The 18,986-nt window shown below is 46.3% G+C and overlaps 2 protein-coding genes across 8 annotated transcripts in view; one reads left to right on the top strand and one right to left on the bottom strand.

The window, feature by feature from the left end:
- Nucleotides 1-3,390, top strand: part of eef2kmt (eukaryotic elongation factor 2 lysine methyltransferase) — a 73,950-nt gene extending 70,560 nt beyond the window's left edge. For all 4 annotated transcript variants that reach the window (XM_086000911.1, XM_086000909.1, XM_086000910.1 and 1 more), the window contains one exon: nt 3,213-3,390. In XM_086000911.1, the coding sequence (XP_085857037.1) occupies nt 3,213-3,319 (107 nt within the window). In that variant the 3' untranslated portion in view covers nt 3,320-3,390. The remainder of the gene's footprint in view (nt 1-3,212) is intronic.
- alg1 (ALG1 chitobiosyldiphosphodolichol beta-mannosyltransferase) overlaps nt 3,096-18,986 on the bottom strand; it is a 69,090-nt gene continuing 53,199 nt past the window's right edge. For 2 of the 4 annotated variants that reach the window (XM_086000906.1, XM_086000907.1), the window contains exon 13: nt 3,096-4,523. In XM_086000906.1, coding sequence (XP_085857032.1) covers nt 4,389-4,523 — 135 coding nt within the window. In that variant the 3' untranslated portion in view covers nt 3,096-4,388. The remainder of the gene's footprint in view (nt 4,524-18,986) is intronic. The other 2 variants (XM_086000908.1, XR_015079971.1) reach the window with 2 other exon arrangements.

Genomic DNA, 18,986 nt, shown 5'->3' with positions numbered 1-18,986 from the left:
CACCTGGAAAAATGCAGCATTATTTGTAGGCTGTGCTGGTGATCTACAAAAAATATTTGAATGGATTTCTGAGACCGTGCTGCTCGTCCATTTAAATCACATGCAGCAGTTTGTTGATAGCATGGACTGGGCTTTTTAAAGGTATTGTTTGTTGATTGTAGGTGTAAAGCTAAAAAAAAAAAATCTTACTTTGTTACACTGCCTTAGCTGCATTTCCATTGGTGCATTAAATTTTATTGTTGATTGGGCCTTTTTTAAAGCCAATTTCCTAACCACGTCAATAATTTGCCTTCAATTCCATGAGCTTCAACCTTAGTTAACAGTCTCTTATGAGGGACTTTATCAAATGCCTAACGTCTTTCCTCTATTGTCCAGCTGAGAGGGACTGCCTTTACTTGCTTCCACTCTTGCCTATCCAATTGTAGTCAAAGCATCTCCAGCAAAGGCTTCTCTTCCCGCTCCTGCACCAGTACCTCCAGAGTCACCCAAGGATCTATCCTTGGCCTCCTCCTCTTCCTAATCTACTTGCTGCCCCTTATGAGCATTAATAAATCATGAAACCTGTGTTTTAGAAATCAGCTGATTTATGGGCATGTAAAACTGAAATAAGCAAGCACAACAAAAGCATGTGTTGTTAAGTGTTAAGGATTGTTAAAACTTTCAGGTCTGCCTTAGATAATTTCTCAGGTCCAGTGGTGCTGTTAGCAGTCTGAGCATTTTATGTTCAGGCGCGTGCCTGTGCATATCTGAGGCTGTAATCATCGGACCCCTTTGTGATCTGAATGGCATATCCTGCTTTTCACATATGCCCTCATACGTGCTTCTCCAATCTTTGAGGTGGACTGAAAAACACTTGCTGAGACGAAGCGAAATACAAATTGTTAAGCTGCTTTAGTTTTTGACGTGAAATGAGCAAAGTAACAGGCAAAGCAAATTCCATTCAAAAAAAGGGGAAAAGTAATCTGCTCTTTGTAGGCTTACTCACTTGTTTTAGGCATTAGTTTTAGAGACAACTTCCAACTGCAAGCTCTGAGTTTATATCATCTTGTTTAATACCTTTTTTTCCACCTACGTGGCCAGTGAGAAGGCTGCAACTTACACTCCATTTCTGATCAGTCATTCACCAGTAGGCCCATCAATAAAACTGGCAACCTCTTTCCCCCCTCCCCTGAGTTTCAGGTTTAAAGAAAATGAATGTGTCCTGCTAATATCATCATCATAAACAGCACCAAGTCAAACCTCCCTCCCAATCGGCTCACTCAAGCCGACCCACCCTCTCTCGTTTCTTTCCCATTTCTGCCCCCCATTCCGTGCCATGTCTGAGCTCACCTACTCTATGTTCCCATCTCCTGCTCTCGACCCCATTCTCACTAAACCGCTGATCGTCCAACTTCCCTTCCTGTCCTACATACTAGCTGACTTTGTGAATGGTTCCCTCTTTTACTATTCCTTTCGAAACTTGTCACCACCTCCTGAAAAAAATTCTGTTCTTCCAGACTATAACCCCATCTCCAACCTCTCAAGTCTTCAAACATGTTGTTGCCTTCCAAATCTATGCCATTTTCTCCTGAAACTCTTGTTTCAATCTCACCAATCAGGTTCTTCCACAGCACCAGAATGGGCCTGGCTGTCTGACCGTGCTGCCTTATCCCTCCTCCTCCTCTTTGCAGTCTTTGACATGGTCGACCACATCATCCTCATTCAACGTCTCTTCTCCATTGTTCAGTTCGGTGGGATTACTCTTGCTTTAGTTCCACTATTGTCTATCCCACAAATCAATCTTTCATCCCGCTTCACTTCCTCATCTACATGCTGCCTTGGGGACATCGTCTACACATAGGGGTCAACTTCCAAATCTGCTGACAACCAGCTCTAGCTCTGTGCTGTCAGACTGCTTGCCCGATAAAGACCAAAGCCATTGTCTTCAACTCCTCCCACAAACTCTGCACCCTTGCTAATTACTCCATCCTACCACCCTGCCGCCCCCCCCCCCCCTCGAACCAGACAGTTTATAACCTCGGCATACTATTTGACCCCAAGTTTATGACTTCTTGTCCTTTCCATCACAAACACTGCAACATCCACCTTCTATCTCTGCCCATTTGCTGCTGACCTTCATCCGCGCCTTTGTCCCCTTCAAACTTGACAATACAATGTACTCTTGGCCGGCCTTCTATTCTCCACCTTGTGCCAACTTTAGCTTGTCTAAAACGCTTGATGCTCACATCCTATGCTGTGCCAAGTCCCTTTTATTCTTCATCTCTGTCCTCGTTGGCCTAAAGTGGCTCCCAATCCCCCATAGTGTTTAAATCTCTTCATGTCCTTGCTCCTCCCTATTTCTGGGGCCTCTACCACCCTTACAAACCCACTCCCCCACCAAACTTTGTTCTGCTGACTCCCCCCTCTCGTCACAACACCATTGCCAGCTGTGCCTTCAGCCACTTCGGCCCCATGATCTGGAATTCCATCTCTGCCCTTCCTTGTCCTCTTTAAAATCTACTTGTTTGACCAAGTTTGTGATTACCCTGCCAATGAGCTCTTTTGGCTCTACGTCTATTATTTTTAGTATGCCTGTGAAGCATTTTGGAATGTTTTTCCACATTAAAGCCACATTATAAATGCTTTTAAAAGAGCAATAGCCCACAGTGGTGCTGTGAAGCTGGGAGGAGCGTGCCTGCTCCTCCATACTCCACAGGAGAAATAAAAATAAATGTCCTAACCATTTCATCAGGTATCCATTTAAGGACCGTTGTCTGGAAAAACTAGTTGGAGCTTGCACAGCGCACGCTCCACCTAGTTTGACATGTTTTGCAGAATGGTCCTGAAATTGATCCAGTGCTGATTTCAGGCAGCTGCCAGGTCTGCCTAAAAACAGTGAGGACCAGTATGGCCATGCCACCAGTGCAGATTAGATGCAGGACCTCGCACCTGTTTTAAGCCCCCCCCCAAAAAAAAAAAACTGGCAATGCATATACTCCTGGTGTGTTCAGATAACGTTTGCTAAATGTGGCCCATGCCAAGTGGTAGGATGTCAAATCAGGTCCACCGTGTAAATTTAGTTTGATACTCCTGTATTTGAAAAGAGACTTCCAATATTATGAAGAAATAAATACAAGCTTTATTTTCAGGACTTAAGAATATATTACTTATATGATGGAATTGCTTTAGTAATAAAGTACATTAATAAAGTTTGCTTTTTCTTTTTAAAACAGATAAAGTTGGAATTGGACACCAGGTGATTACAGGCCCTACCACAAGGGTGTTTCCTTACAACAGATGCACAAAAATGGAGCTTCTTAAATTATATCATGAAACTTAAAAAATGTCAAATGTTGGACAAACACTTAAGAAAATTGAAAGCTATGAAAATTAAATGGGTTGTGTTAGTAATTACGTGCTCAAATGTTTCATCTTTCTCTAAGTTTTTCACACCATGTGCTATTTTTCCACAGGAAGAGGCTGGACAGGTGTTCTGTTCTTAAGGCACTGCTAAAGCTTTGTGTAGCTGTTAGATAGTACATGGCCACAGCCCAGAGTAACATCTGCTTCAGCTTTTCATCCTTCCACTGCAGAAATTCCTAGCCTCCAGAAGCAAAGCAGAGATTATAGGCTTGCTGTGTGGGTGGCAGCCTGTATCGTATTTTGCAATATGAACATGCCACCCTCACCTATGATAGTTCAAGTAAATAAAAGGAATTAATAAATTTGACAAATCAGTTTAGCACTTGAGTATAGACACGGTGCGGTCCCCCTTGGATCAGGCTGAGGTTTAGCGGTGGCCAAAATATGCAGTGATTTTTCAAATCAGGAGGTATTTCAAAAAAACACCCATGGCAGAAATAAGTCAACACAAGGTGATCTATTTAGAAAAGTTGAAGTTACATCATTTATTACAAAATAATATTTTACCAAAAATAAGTCATGTGGAACTTTGAGTGCTCCTTTGATCAAACTACCAGATAAATTATAAACTGGACACAAATTAAACATTTCTTTTCAAGTTTAAAGAGGGGTCAAATCCAATGAGTGGTGATTTAGAAAGTTCTTCAGAGTTAGCAAAATTTGGACTAGATGGACATCAATTGGACAAATGTTCAAGCACCGAGACATTCCCATTTGAAAAGCACAGTTCAATCCCTATTTGCTTCAAAGACTTCAGAAATTAACCTTAAAACCCTGCTGTTTTGTAAGTGCATTTATACATCAACACCTATAATCCAGAAATTAGTCTACTGCGAGCATATCCAGGATCAGCACCGACTCTTTTGGTTTAATGCTGAACAGAAAAAGCGAGTATTCTGGTCCACAGCATTCCATGATCCTGCCAGATAGAGACAACAAACTGGAGTCAGGACTGCTAACTTGTCCCAGCATGAGAGTCACACATTTCAGTTACTTGCTGCCAGAAGAGGAAGTACTGTTTCATCCCAATTCTCATCCCATTGAACCATCTTGGATTCCTTCAGGTTTCTTTTAAGTAGGCCTAGTTTGTTTTTTTCATTGTGGAAGTCTGAAAAGAGAAGCTGAAGAGAACACAATTTAATAAAATAATGAGTACAAATGGCTAATACAGTAGATAGTACATTTTTTACTTTTATAGTTTCATGAATAGTTAATCTCAAATCAAATTTTTTTTTTTTTTTTTGGAATGGTACAGGTCACAGTAACAGTGTTATTATAAATATAAAAGAGGATTCCTTAGACCCTTACTGAACCGATTATATCTTCAGAATTCTAAATACAGGAAACTTTGTGATATCCGGCAGCGACGGGACCGGCGTGTTGCCGATCTAGCAAAACTGCCAGACATACAAAGTTAATGTTGAAGCATACGGAGGTTTTCATCTCCGAATCTGACAACAAACACTGTTGCTTAGCAACAGCTTCTAAAGAGGCAGCTGCAAGCGTCTCTAGCTGAAGCTGTTGCTATAGCTGCAGACCTTGCAGTGGCTGACTGGGGGGAAAAAAAAACGAGATCTAAAAAAACTTATAGAAAACGGCTCCTGATTTTTGCCATTAGATCGAGTATTCCGGACATACAACCTCCGGATAAACCAAAGTTTCCTGTATAGCTACTGCAGTAAGACCCTACTTACTTTTTGCAAATGCATCTGCACACTGTTGCTGTAATGCTTATATATACCAGGCACATAAGCTATCCATAAATCATTCATCAAAAAATACCAGATATCCAATTAAATGGATCATGTAGCAAGAAGTGGTTTATACTCCTTGTGCTACAGATTGATAGCGTACACAAGTCCAACCTGCAGGAAATACCTAGTCAACATTTGTAATTCAGATTCATATAATCATACCGAACAGAAGGAGGCCATTCGGCCCATCTCGTCTGTGCCAGCTCTTTGAAAGAGCTATCCAATTAGTCCTACTTCCCTGCTCTTTCCCTGTAGCCCTGCAAATTCTTCCTTTTTGAAAATTATTATTGAATCTGCTTCCATCACTATCAAGTAGTACAGGCAAGATCATAATTCGTTGCATAGATCTTTTTCTCATTTCCCCCTGGATTTTTTCCAATCATCATACATCTGTGTCCTCGTTACCGACCCTCTTGCCAAACAGTTTCTCCCGATTAACTCTTAACAAAACCCCTCATAATTTTGAGCATTTCTATTAAATTTTCCTTTAACCTTCTCTGGTGAACAATCCCAGCTTCTCTAGTCTCTCCACATAACTGAAGTCCCTTAGCCCTGGGACCACTCTGGTAAATCCCCTCTGCACCCTCTCTAAGGCCTTGACATCCTTTCTAAGTGTCCTGCCCAGAACTGGACACAATACTGTAGCTAAGGCCTAACCAGTGATTTATAAAGGTTTACCATAAATTCCTTGCTTTTGTGCTTCTATTTATAAAGCCCAGGATCCTGTATGCTTTTCTAAACAGCCTTATCAACTTGTCCTACAACCTTAAAAGGCTTGTGTATGTGAACCCCCAGGTGTCTCTGTTCCTGCGCCCCCTTTAAAATTGTACTATTTAATTTATATCGCATCGCCTCTCCTCATTCTTCCTTCTAAAATGCAACACTTCACACTTCTTTGCATTAAATTTCGTCTGCCCTACATGCTGTGCCTTGGCAACATCATCCAGACATGGCAGTGAGAAATCCCATCGGAGAGAAGAGACATGGTCAGCTTGTACATGTATGCTGATGACACCCACCTTTACGTCTCCAACAGCTGGAAAGAATTTGCTAATTAACATGCATTCCTTTTGTTTAGTTATGCCTTTGATTAATCAGAAAATAAATCTTAGGTGAACTCAGTGCTAATTGGAACATGATTCAATGTGTGGAGAACAAATGCATTGTTTAAGAATAGAAGCAAAGATACTTGTTTAGATGAGATTGAAATGCATTCCTGAGTTAACTCCGTGTTCTTGACACTAATTTTACCGTGTTACTGTACATCTTAGGGGAGTTGAGGACTAATGAAGTAAAAATGTTATATTTCGGTAAAAAGGCAAGTGCCAAAAGTGCACTTAATTTATGGCGATCTATGAAACTACTTACTTTTAGAAACTAAGGTAAAAGATTTAGATTTAGAAAAACTGCAAAGCCAGTTATGCATGTGGGGCTTCCTGCATCCACAAGATATCCAGGAGGAGTACACATGCATGAAGTGTTGGAAGGTTGTTACTCAAGCAGAAAAATGCTGAGCTTGAGCACAAGTTGACCACACACCGCACCATACAGAAAGAGGAAAGGTTGGTGGACCCTCACCCTCGTTCCAAGAAGTGGTCACCCCAAAGGCAGAGAGGAGTCAGGAGATGTGGGTGACTACTTCTAGTGCAGGAATGTAAAGCAGACCAGTAGGAAACATAACGTAACAAACATAGAATTATAGAAACTTTACAGCACAGGAGGCCGCCATTCGGCCCGTCGTGCTCAATCTCACATCCCTGCTTTTTGTCCGTAACCCTGTAACTTCCTCATCCTCAAGTACCTGTCCAACTCCCTTTTAAAATTATTTATGGAATCAGCTTCAACCACCTTTTCAGGGAGAGAGTTCCAGATCCCGAGAACACTGAGTGAAAACATTTCTCATCGCCCCTCTAGATTTTTGCCAGTGATTTTGAATCTATGACCTCTGGTTATTGACCCACTCGCCTGAGGGAATAGTTTTTCTCTATCTACTCTATCAAAACGTCTCATCATCTTGAAAACCTTAATTAGGTCACCTCTTAATCTTCTCTGTTCCAAGGATAACGGCCATAATTTTTCCAACCTCTATTAACTGAAGTCCCTCATCCCTGGTAACATCCTGGTAAACCTCCTCGGTACCCTTTCCACACTTTTCTGAAGTGTGCTGCCCAGAATTGTCCCCAATATGGCAGCTGAGGTCTAACCAGTGACTTATCAAGTTCTAGCAGGATCTCTTTGCTTTCATATTCCATTCCACTATTTATAAACTCAAGTAACCCTTTTTTAACCACCTTATCATCTTGCCATGCCACCGTTAAGGATGTGTGTATATGGACACCAAGGTCTTTGCTCATCTACACTTTTCAAAATCGTGCCATTTGTAGTATATAATATACTGCACAGAAACAGGCCATTCGGCCCCACCTAGTCAATGCTGACATTTATGCTCCACTCAAGCCTTCTCCCATCCTTCCTCATCTATCAGCATAACCCTCTCTATTCCCTTCGCCCTCATATGCTTATCTAGCTTCCCCTTAAATACATCTATACTATTTGCCTCAACCACTCCCTGTGGTAGAGAGTTCCACATTGTCACCACTCTGAAACATAGAAGATAGGAGCAGGAGTAGGCCATTCGGCCCTTTGAGCCTGCTCCGCCATTCAATGAGATCATGGCTGATCATCCAAATTCAGTACCCTGTCCCTCCCTTCATCCCTTGATCCCTTTAGCCTTAAATATATCCAACTCTTTCTTGAATATATTTAATGAACTGGCCTCCACCGCCCTCTGTGGCAGAGAATTCCACAGGTTCACCACTCTCTGGGTGAAGAAATTCATAGAGTCATAGAGTTATACAGCACGGATAGAGGCCCTTCGGCCCATCGTGTCCGTGCCGGCCATCAAGCCCTGTCTAATCTAATCCCATATTCCAGCATTTGTCCGTACCCTTGTATGCTATGGCATTTCAAGTGCTCATCCAAATGCTTCTTGAATGTTGTGAGGGTTCCAGCCTCCACAACCCTTTCAGGCAGTGAGTTCCAGACTCCAACCACCCTCTGGGTGAAAAAGTTCTTTCTCAAATCCCCTCTAAACCTCCCGCCCTTTACCTTGAATCTATGCCCCCTAGTTATTGACCCTTCTACTAAGGGAAAAAGCTCCTTAGTATCCATCCTATCTATGCCCCTCCTCATTTCAGTCCTAAATGGCTTACCCCTTATCATTAGACTATGACCCCTGGTTCTGGACTCCCCGGCCATCAGAAACATCCTTCCTGCATCTAGTGCAGCATCGGCAGCGGGTGGAGGCGGAGCAGCGCGGCAGAGTGACTACAAGAGGCCCCAGAGGCTCAGGTAGGCCTCAGTGCGGCATCGGCAGCGGGTGGAGGCGGAGCAGCGCGGCAGAGTGACTACAAGAGGCCCCAGAGGCTCAGGTAGGCCTCAGTGCGGCATCGGGTGGAGGCGGAGCAGCGTGGCAGAGCGACTACAAGAGGCCCCAGAGGCTCAGATAGACCTCAGTGCGGCATCGGCAGCGGGTGGAGGCGGAGCAGCGCGACTACAAGAGGCCCCAGAGGCTCAGGTAGGCCTCAGTGCGGCATCGGCAGCGGGTGGAGGTGGAGCAGCGCGGCAGAGTGACTACAAGAGGCCCCAGAGGCTCAGGTAGGCGTACCGATCTCCAATCTCAGGCAAGGAGAGAGGTAAAAAGTATTCAAGGTGTGACGTCACCACAAAACAGGTAGGTGATTGGTTGGAGTATTTCTCTCGTTTTAAAACTTTAAGTCTGTGGTTTATAGTTTTTAAGGTTGCTGTGGTGTACCAAGGCCTTTCTGGTGCAGAGTGACTGTTGGTAAACCATTTAACTGGTGTAACTAGAGGGATTGATTTAATTTAAATCCAATTAATTAAAGGGGATACTAGCATCTAAAATCGGGCAGAGGGTGTCCATAACTAACAATAAAAAATTTAATTAATTAAATAGAATGGAGCAGGTGATGTGTTACTGTTGCGAGATGTGGGAGCCGGTGAACCCCATTGAGGCTCATGGTGATTACGTCTGTGACAAGTGTCTGCTGCTACAGGAACTCCAGCTCCGTGTTGATGAGCTGGAGTCTGAGCTTCAGACATTGCGACACATCAGGGAGGGGGAGAAGTACCTGGACTCTGTATCAGGAGGTGGTCACACCTATGAAGTTAAGTAATTCAGATGTAGCCCATGGTCAGGGACAGGACGGTGTGACTACGAGTGAGGCAGGTACGGGGATCCAGGAGGTAGTGCTGGAGGAGCCGCAGCCCTTGCTCTTGACCAACAGGTTCGAGGTTCTTACTCCCTGTGGGGACAGGAGCAGGGACTGCAGGGAGGATGAGCAACCTGGCCACAGCACCGTGGAACGGGGGGCCATTCAAGAGGGGGGAGTAAATAGAAATGTTGTAGTGGTAGGGGACAGTATTATTAGGGGGATAGAGAGAGTTCTCTGCAGCCGAGAGCGAGAGTCCCGAAGGCTGTGTTGCCTACCCGGTGCCAGGGTTAAGGACATCTCCTCTGGGCTGGAAAGAAACTTGCAGTGGGAGGGGGTGGATCCAGTTGTCGTGGTCCATGTTGGTACAAATGACGTAGATAAGACTAGGAAGCCGGTTCTGTTAAAGGAGTATGAGCAGCTAGGGGTCAAATTAAAAAACAGAACCTCAAGGGTAATAATCTCTGGATTATTACCTGAGCCACGAGCGAATTTGGCTAGGACAAATAAAATGAGAGAGTTAAATGCGTGGCTCAAAGACTGGTGTGGGAGAAATGGGTTTTGCTTCCTGCGACACTGGCACCAGTACTGGGGCAGGAGGGAGCTGTTCCGTTGGGACGGGCTTCACTTGGCCAGTGCTGGGACTAGAGTCCTGGCGGATCATATAACTAGGGCTGTAGAGAGGGCTTTAAACTAACTAGTTGGGGGGAGGTTCCTAGAGAGCAAATAATAAAAATGACAACAGAGAAGGTCATAGACTTAGGTAGCAGTGGGGAAATTAAAAACCAGAGCGTGTCAGGAAGGGGCAGAAGGTGTGGTAAACCACTGTTTGTTGTTGTTGTTGCTGTTGTTGCACACTGTTGTGCCTATGCATGCCTCAGCTGACTTCGCCCCTGGCTCCACCCACATGCCCGGGTATAAAGGTGACTGCTCGGCAGCCCCCTGCCCTTTTGGATACCAGGCAACCACGAGAGGCATGCTCTGTTCTTTGCTAATAAAAGCCTATTAATTAACTCTCTGTCTTTTATGAGGAATTGATAGCGCATCAATTTTATTAGCAAAACAAAATGTCGGGTCCAAATGCTGAACAGCAGGAGCTGCATCAACCGACGGCGCCAAATGCTGAGCAGCAGGCGCTGCTGCGAGCCCTCAGACCAACATGCCTGGACCTAGACCCCCAAGAAGCGGGTTCGGCTACCAAATTCGCACAATGGCTGCGTTGCTTCGAGGCTTACCTGGAAGCCTCAACTGTGACCCTAGACGAAAACAAGCTGAAAATCCTGGCCTCAAAGGTGAGCCACCAAGTTTATACACTAATCCAGGACGCGACGACCTACGCGGCGGCTATCGATCTGCTTAAAGGGCAATACGCACGCCCGGTAAATACGGTCTATGCCAGGCACCTCGCAGACAGCAGCCCGGGGAATCGGTGGAGGCTTTCCTACGGGCACTACGGATACTCGGCCGAGGCTGCGATTGCAAAGAAGTATCAGCCGCAGCACACACGGAGGGACTGATCCGAGATGCTTTCGTTGCGGGTCTAAGGTCCGACTACTCCCGGCAGAGACTGTTGGAGAAGGGAGAAATAGACCTGAAAAAGGCAGTGTCCCTCGCGCTCTCGCTCGACGCGGCCCACAGGAATATGGGCGCTTTCTCCCCTAACCGCTCCGCACCGTGGACGCCGCAACCTTGGGTCATGGGACCGCCACCTCCAACTGCTGCAGCAATGTCCAAGGCACAGAAATGTTATTTTTGTGGCCAGGCAAAACACACCAGGGCACGCTGCCCGGCGAAAAACGCTACCTGCTCCGGCTGCGGGAAGAAAGGACACTATGTCAGCGCCTGCAAAGGTAAAACCGCTAACGCCAGCAGCGCCGCGTGCGAACCGTGGGGGCAGCCTTCTTGTCCGCCATCTTGGGCTCCCCCAGCCGCGTGGGGATCGAGATCATGGGCGCCGCCATTTTGGACGCCTCCAACTTCAATCACGGGGGACCCGGACTCAACCACCGCCTCATCTGACGACCACATCGACTCGCTTGACCATACGCTGGCCTCCGTGACGCTGGACCAATCTCTCCCTCATCAACTGTTCAGGTCCATGATGGACATTACGGTAAACGGCCGCGCCACTACCTGCCTTTTTGACAGCGGGAGCACGGAGAGCTTTAGCCACCCCGACACGGTGCGCAGTTACTCTCTCCCGGTCCTGCCGACGCGCCATCGGATCGCTATGGCTTCCAAAGCCCAGTCAGCGGACGTCGGTGGCTACTGTGTAGTGACCCTTTCAGTACGGGGCACAGAATACAAAAATTTTAAACTTCTGGTCCTGCCCCATCTCTGCGCTGCCGTTCTACTGGGGTTGGATTTTCAGTGCCACCTTAAAAGTGTCACATTAGCGTACGACGGACCCCTCCCCCCACTCACAGTCTGCAGCCAGCAGCTTTTAAATCGCCCGCCGCGCACCATTTGCAGCCTCTCCACCCTTAAAGTCTCCCCCCCCTCCTTGTTCGCTAACCTCACCCGCAACTGTAAGCCCATCGCTACCAAAAGCAGGCGTTACAGTGCCGGGGATAGGAGCTTCATTAAATCAGAGGTAGCGAGACTCCTGAAGGAAGGGATTATTGAGAATAGCACCAGCCCATGGCGAGCACAAGTGGTGGTGGTGAAGACTGGCGGAAAACAGCGCCTAGTTATTGACTACAGCCAGACGATCAATCGCTACACCCAGTTGGATGCATACCCACTCCCCCGCATATCTGACATGGTCAATCAGATAGCACAATACCGGGTGTTCTCGACGATTGATCTGAAGTCGGCATACCACCAGCTCCCCATCAGGGCTGAGGACCGCCAGTACACAGCTTTTGAAGCCGACGGTCGTCTCTACCACTTCCTCAGAGTTCCCTTCGGCGTCCCCAACGGGGTTTCAGTCTTCCAACGGGAGATGGACCGGATGGTTGACCAGAACGCGCTCCAGGCCACTTTCCCCTATCTAGACGTCACCATTTGCGGCCACGACCAGCAGGACCATGATGTTAACCTAGAGAAATTCCTCTGTACAGCCCAGCGGCTGAATCTAACATACAACAAGGACAAATGTATGTTTCGTACCACGCGCCTTGCCATTCTTGGCTGCATAGTGGAGAACGGAGTCATCGGCCCCGACCCCGACAGAATGCGCCCCCTTATGGAGCTCCCCCTCCCCCACTGCCAAAAAGCACTGAAGAGATGCCTAGGGTTTTTCTCGTACTATACTCAGTGGGTGCCCAACTATGCGGACAAAGCCAGACCCCTCATCAAGTCCGCCTCCTTCCCCCGGACAGCAGAGGCATGTGCAGCCTTCACTCTCATAAAAAGAGATATTGCGAAGGCCACAATGCACGCAGTGGATGAGTCCATCCCTTTCCAAGTGGAGAGCGACGCATCCGACTTTGCCCTAGCTGCAACCCTTAACCAGGCGGGGAGACCCGTGGCCTTTTTCTCAAGGACCCTCCAGCGCCCCGAGATTCGACACTCCTCTGTCGAAAAGGAGGCCCAGGCCATTGTGGAAGCTGTGCGACATTGGAGGCATTACCTGGCCGGAAAACGATTTACCCTGCTCACTGACCAGCGTTCAGTAGCTTTTATGTTTAATAATAAGCAGAGGGGCAAAATCAAGAATGACAAGATCTTGAGGTGGAGAATCGAACTCTCCACCTACAATTACGATATCTTGTAGCGGCCCGGGAAACTCAATGAGCCCCCAGATGCCCTATCACGTGGTACATGCGCCAACGCGCAGGTTGATAGACTGAAGACCCTCCACAATGACCTCTGCCACCCGGGCGTCACCAGGTTTTTCCACTTCATCAAATCCCGTAACCTGCCCTACTCCATCGAGGAGGTCAGGACCTTGACCAGGAACTGGCAAATCTGTGCCGAGTGCAAACCGCATTTTTATAGGCCAGACAGAGCGAGCCTGATCAAAGCCACACGCCCCTTCGAGCGGCTGAGCGGCGATTTTAAAGGGCCCCTCCCCTCCTCTGACCGCAATGTGTACTTCCTCAATATAATTGACGAGTACTCCCGTTTGCCATCCCTTGCTCAGACATGACCAGTACCACGGTCATTAAATGTCTGAATGACCTCTTCGCCTTGTTCGGTTTCCCTAGCTATATTCATAGCGACAGGGGCTCATCCTTTATGAGCGACGAACTTCGTCAGTACCTGCTCGCGAGAGGTATTGCTGCAATACCCGGGGGAATGGCCCGGTGGAAAGAGAGAATGCGACGGTCTGGAAGGCAGTCCTTTTAAACTTGAAATCTAAGGGCCTTCCGACCTCTCGCTGGCAGGAGGTCCTCCCTGCGGCGCTCCATTCCATTCGGTCGCTGCTCTGTACAGCCACCAATGCCACCCCTCATGAGAGAATGTTCTCCTTCCCCAGGAAGTCCACATCGGGGATCTCGTTACCGACATGGCTGACTTCTCCAGGACCCGTCCTACTGCGGAAGCACGTGAGGTCCCATAAGATGGACCCCCCTGGTCGAGAGGGTGAGCCTCCTCCACGCCAACCCTCAGTATGCTTACGTGGTGTACCCGGACGGGCGGGAGAACACAGTCTCCATACGAGACCTCGCACCTTTGGGTGCTCCCGAAACACTTCCTTCGCCACCCACCACTACCCACGCCTACCCCCAGTATGCTTACGTAGCGTACCCGGACGGGCGGGAGGACACAGTCTCCACACGAGACCTCGCACCTTCGGGTGCTCCGGAGACACCACCATCGCCACCCACCACTACCCACACCCCGACCCCTGTAGACGGCATGCCACAGCTCCAGGACCCGCCATTGACTACACAACCTCTCGAGACGCCAGGTTCGGCGTTGGATGCTGCACCATCACCGCCGCTGCTACGACAATCAGGACGGCATACAAGGCCACCTGATAGACTTAATTACACGAACTTTGAGTACACTTCACCCCGCCGGACTCAATTTTAAACAAGGGGTGAATGTGGTAAACCACTGTTTGTTATTGTTGTTGTTGCACACTGTTGTGCCTATGCATGCCTCAGCTGACTCCGCCCCTGGCTCCACCCACATGCCCGGGTATAAAGGTGACTGCTCTGCAGCCCCCTGCCCTTTTGGATACCAGGCAACCACGAGAGGCATGCTCTGTTCTTTGCTAATAAAAGCCTATTAATTAACTCTCTGTCTTTTATGAGGAATTGATAGCGCATCAGAAGGTATGCAGTAAAAGGTAAAGAAATAAAAAGGGCAAAAGCAGGAACTAAGTGTCACAAAACATATTTGAAAGTTCTCTATCTGAATGCACGTAGCATTCGTAACAAAATAGACGAGTTAATGGCACAAATAACTACATATGGGTATGATCTTGTGGCCATTACAGAAACATGGCTGCAGGGTGACAATGCCTGGGAATTAAACATACCAGGTTATTTAACAATCAGGAAGGACAGGCAGGAAGGAAGGGGAGGTGGGGTGGCTATGTTAATAAAGGAAGGAATCACTGTAATACAGAGAAATGATATTGGGTCAAAAGATCAGGATAATGAAACAGTTTGGGTGGAGGTAAGGAATAATAAGGGGAAAAAAACACTAGTGGGCGTAGTCTATAGGCCTCCGAACAGTTGCAACTCTGTTGGACGGAGTATCAATCAGGAAATAGTTGAGGCTTGTAATAAGGGAACATCTATAATTATGGGGGATTTTAACTATCATATTAATTGGACAAATCAAATTGGGCAGGGCTGCCTTGAGGAGGAGTTCATTGAGTGTATTAGGGATGGGTTTCTTGAGCAGTATGTAACTGAACCGACCAGGGGGCAAGCAACCTTAGATCTGGTCCTGTGTAACGAGACAGGATTAATTAAAAATGTCCTAGTAAAGGATCCCCTTGGAATGAGTGACCATAACATGGTTGAATTCCATATTCAATTAGAGGGCAACAAGGTTGGATCTCAAACAAGCGTGCTAAGCTTGAATAAAGGAGACTATGAAGGTATGAGAGCGGAATTGAGTAGAGTGGATTGGGAAAATAGATTAAAGGGTAAGACGATACATGATCCGTGGTGTACATTTAAGGAGTTATTTTACAACTTCCAAAAAAAATATATTCCACTGAGAAGAAAAGGGTGTAAAAGAAAAGACAGCCATCCGTGGCTAAGTAAATAAATTAAGGATAGTATTCGACTAAAAACAAGGACATATAAGGTAGCCAAATCTAGTGGGGGGGATAAAGGATTGGGAAAACTTTAAAAGACAGCAAAAAGTAACAAAAAGATTGATTAAGAAAGGGAAGATAGATTATGAAAGTAAATTAGCAAAAAATATAAAAACAGATAGAGTTTTTATAGTTATATAAAAAGAAAAAGGGTGGCTAAAGTAAATGTTGGTCCCTTAGAGGATGAGACCGGGAAATTAATGGTGGGAAATATGGAGATGGCAAAAACACTGAATGTTTTGTATCAGTCTTTACAGTAGAAGACACTAAGAATATCCCAACACTGGACAAACAGGGGGCTATGGGGGGGGAGGAGCTAAACACGATCAAAATCACTAAGGAAGTGGTACTCGGTAAAATAATGGGACTCAAGGCGGATAAATCACCTGGACCTGATGGCTTACATCCTAGTGTCTTGAGGGAAGTGGCGGTAGGGATTGTGGATGCATTGGTAATAATTTTCCAAAACTCCCTGGAATCAGCAAAGGTCCCGGCAGACTGGAAAACTGCTAATGTAACGCCCTTATTTAAAAAGGGCAGTAGACAGAAGGCTGGAAACTATAGACCGGTTAGCCTAATATCTGTGGTAGGTAAAATATTGGAGTCCATTATTAAGGAGACAGTAACAGGACATTTGGATAATCATAATTTAATAGGACAAAGTCAGCATGGTTTTATGAAGGGGAAGTCATGTTTGACAAATTTGCTGGAGTTCTTTGAGGAAGTAACATATAGGGTGGATAAAGGGGAACCAGTGGACGTAGTGTATTTAGACTTCCAAAAGGCATTTGACAAGGTGCCACACAAAAGATTATTGCTTAAGATAAAAAATCACGGGATTGGGGGTAATATTCTGGCATGGATAGAGGATTGGCTATCTAACAGAAGGCAGAGAGTTGGGCTAAATGGTTCATTCTCGGACTGGCAATCAGTAACTAGTGGTGTACCACAGGGGTCAGTGCTGGGTCCCCAACTCTTTACAATCTATATTAACGATTTGGAGGAGGGGACCGAGTGTAACATATCAAAGTTTGCAGATGATACTAAGATGGGAGGGAAAGTAGTGAGTGAGGAGGACATAAAAAACCTGCAAGGGGACATCGACAGGCTAAGTAAGTGGGCAGAGATTTGGCAGATGGAATACAATACTGGAAAGTGTGAGGTTATGCACTTTGGCAGGAAAAATCGTAGAGCAAGTTATTATCTTAATGGCAAGAAACTGGAAAGTACTGTAGTACAAAGGGATCTGGGGGTCCTGGTGCACGAAACTCAAAAGCTTAGTATGCAGGTGCAGCAAGTGATTAAGAAGGCCAATGGAATGTTGGCTTTCATTGCTAGGGGGATAGAATAGAATATAAAAATAGGGAGGTATTGCTTCAGTTGTACAAGGTATTGGTGAGACCGCACCTGGAATACTGCATACAGTTTTGGTGTCCATACTTAAGAAAATACATACTTGCTCTCGAGTCAGTACAAAGAAGGTTCACTCGGTTAATCCCGGGGATGAGGGGATGGACATATGAGGAGAGGTTGAGTAGATTGGGACTCAACTCATTGGAGTTCAGAAGAATGAGAGGCAATCTTATTGAAACATATAAGATTGTGAAGGGGTTGGATCGGGTGGATGCGGGGAGGATGTTCCCGATGATGGGTGAAACTAGAACCAGGGGGCATAGTCTTAGAATAAGGGGCTGCTCTTTCAAAACTGAGATGAGGAGGAACTACTTCACTCAGAGGGTGGTAGGTCCATGGAATATGCTGCCCCAAAAAGCTGCAGAAGCTACATCATTACATAAATTTAAAACAGAAATAGACAGTTTCCTAGAAGTAAAGGGAATAAAGGGTTATGGGGAGCAGGCAGGAATTTGGACATGAGTCTAGGTTCGGGTCGGTCATGGCCCTGTGGGTAGCGGAGCGGGCCCAGGGGCCATGTAGCCTGATCCTGCTCCTATTTCGTGTGTCTAATTCTGTTAGATTCAGGAGATGGTTCAGTGATAGTAGATTGGCGGTTAGGATCAGATCAGCCATGATCTTATTGAATGGCGGAGCAGGCTCGAGGGGCCGATTGGCCTACTCCTGCTCCTATTTCTTATGTTCTTATATAGTCTGTCCAGGCCTGACAGAATTTTATAGGTTTCGATGAGATCCCCCCTCAATCTTCTAAACTCCAGTGAGTATAAGCCCAATTGACACAATCTCTCCTCATACGTCATTCCTGCTATCCCAGGTATCAGCCTGGTGAATCTTCGCTGCACTCCTTCCATGGCAAGAACGTCCTTCCTCAGGTAAGGCGACCAAAACTGCACACAATACTCAAGGTGCGGTCTCAACAAGGCACTGTACAACTGTAGCAAGACATCCTTGTTCCTGTACTCGAACCCTCTTGCTACAAGACAAACATACCATTTGCCTTCTTAACTGCCTGCTGCACCTGCATGCTTACCTTCAGCGACTGGTGCACAAGAACACCCAGGTCTCTTTGCACTTCCGCTTCTCCCAATCTATTGCCATTCAAATAATAATCTGCCTTCCTGTTTTTGCCACCAAAGTGGATAACCTCACATTTATCCACATTATAGTGCATTTGCCATGTTTCTGCCCAATCACCCAACCTGTCCAAATTGTACTGGAGTTTCCCCGACATCCTCCTCACAGCTTACCCTCCCACCCAGCTGTGTCGTCTGCAAATTTGGAGATATTACATCCAATTCCCTCGTCCAGATCATTAATATATATTGTGAACAGCTGGGGTCCTAGGACCGATCCTTGCGGTACCCCACTAGTCACTGCCTGCCACTCGGAAAACGACCCGTTTATTCCAACTCTTTGCTTTCTGTCCGCCAACCAGTTCTCTATCCAAGTCAATACCTTGCCCCCAATCCCATGTGCCTTAATTTTGCACGCTAATCTCTTATGTGGGACCTTATCGAAAGCCTTCTGAAAGTCCAAATACACCACATCCACTGGTTCTCCCTTATCTATTTTACCAGTTACATCCTCAAAAAATTCCAGTAGTCAAGCATGATTTACCTTTTGTTAATCCATGTTGACTTCGTCCGATCCTGTCACTGCTTTCCAAGTGCTCTGCTATTCCATCTTTGTAATGAAATCTGTTTGTCTTGATCCTGTATTCGTTTTGCACTCATGTATATTACCCTCCCCCACTGTGTATAGTTTCACTTCCTCTTTCCCGACTAACCTGGGAGGTTCCAGGTCTTGGCTCTTGGCTCCGCCCCTGACTTCTCTTACATAAAGATCCCAGGATCTGTATGACTCATTCCTGTGAACCAGTCGGCATGTTGAGATGTTAGCTCTGATCTTAAGTGATTAAAAGCCAACTTGTTTAAGTCTATAACTTCTAGTTTTGTGGTT

This window comes from Somniosus microcephalus, chromosome 11 (genome assembly GCF_052327205.1).
Source record: "Somniosus microcephalus isolate GS21.2 chromosome 11, FLI_Smic_1.0, whole genome shotgun sequence".
NCBI classification, from domain to species: Eukaryota; Metazoa; Chordata; class Chondrichthyes; order Squaliformes; family Somniosidae; genus Somniosus; species Somniosus microcephalus.
This window is presented reverse-complemented; position numbering and strand designations above follow the sequence as displayed.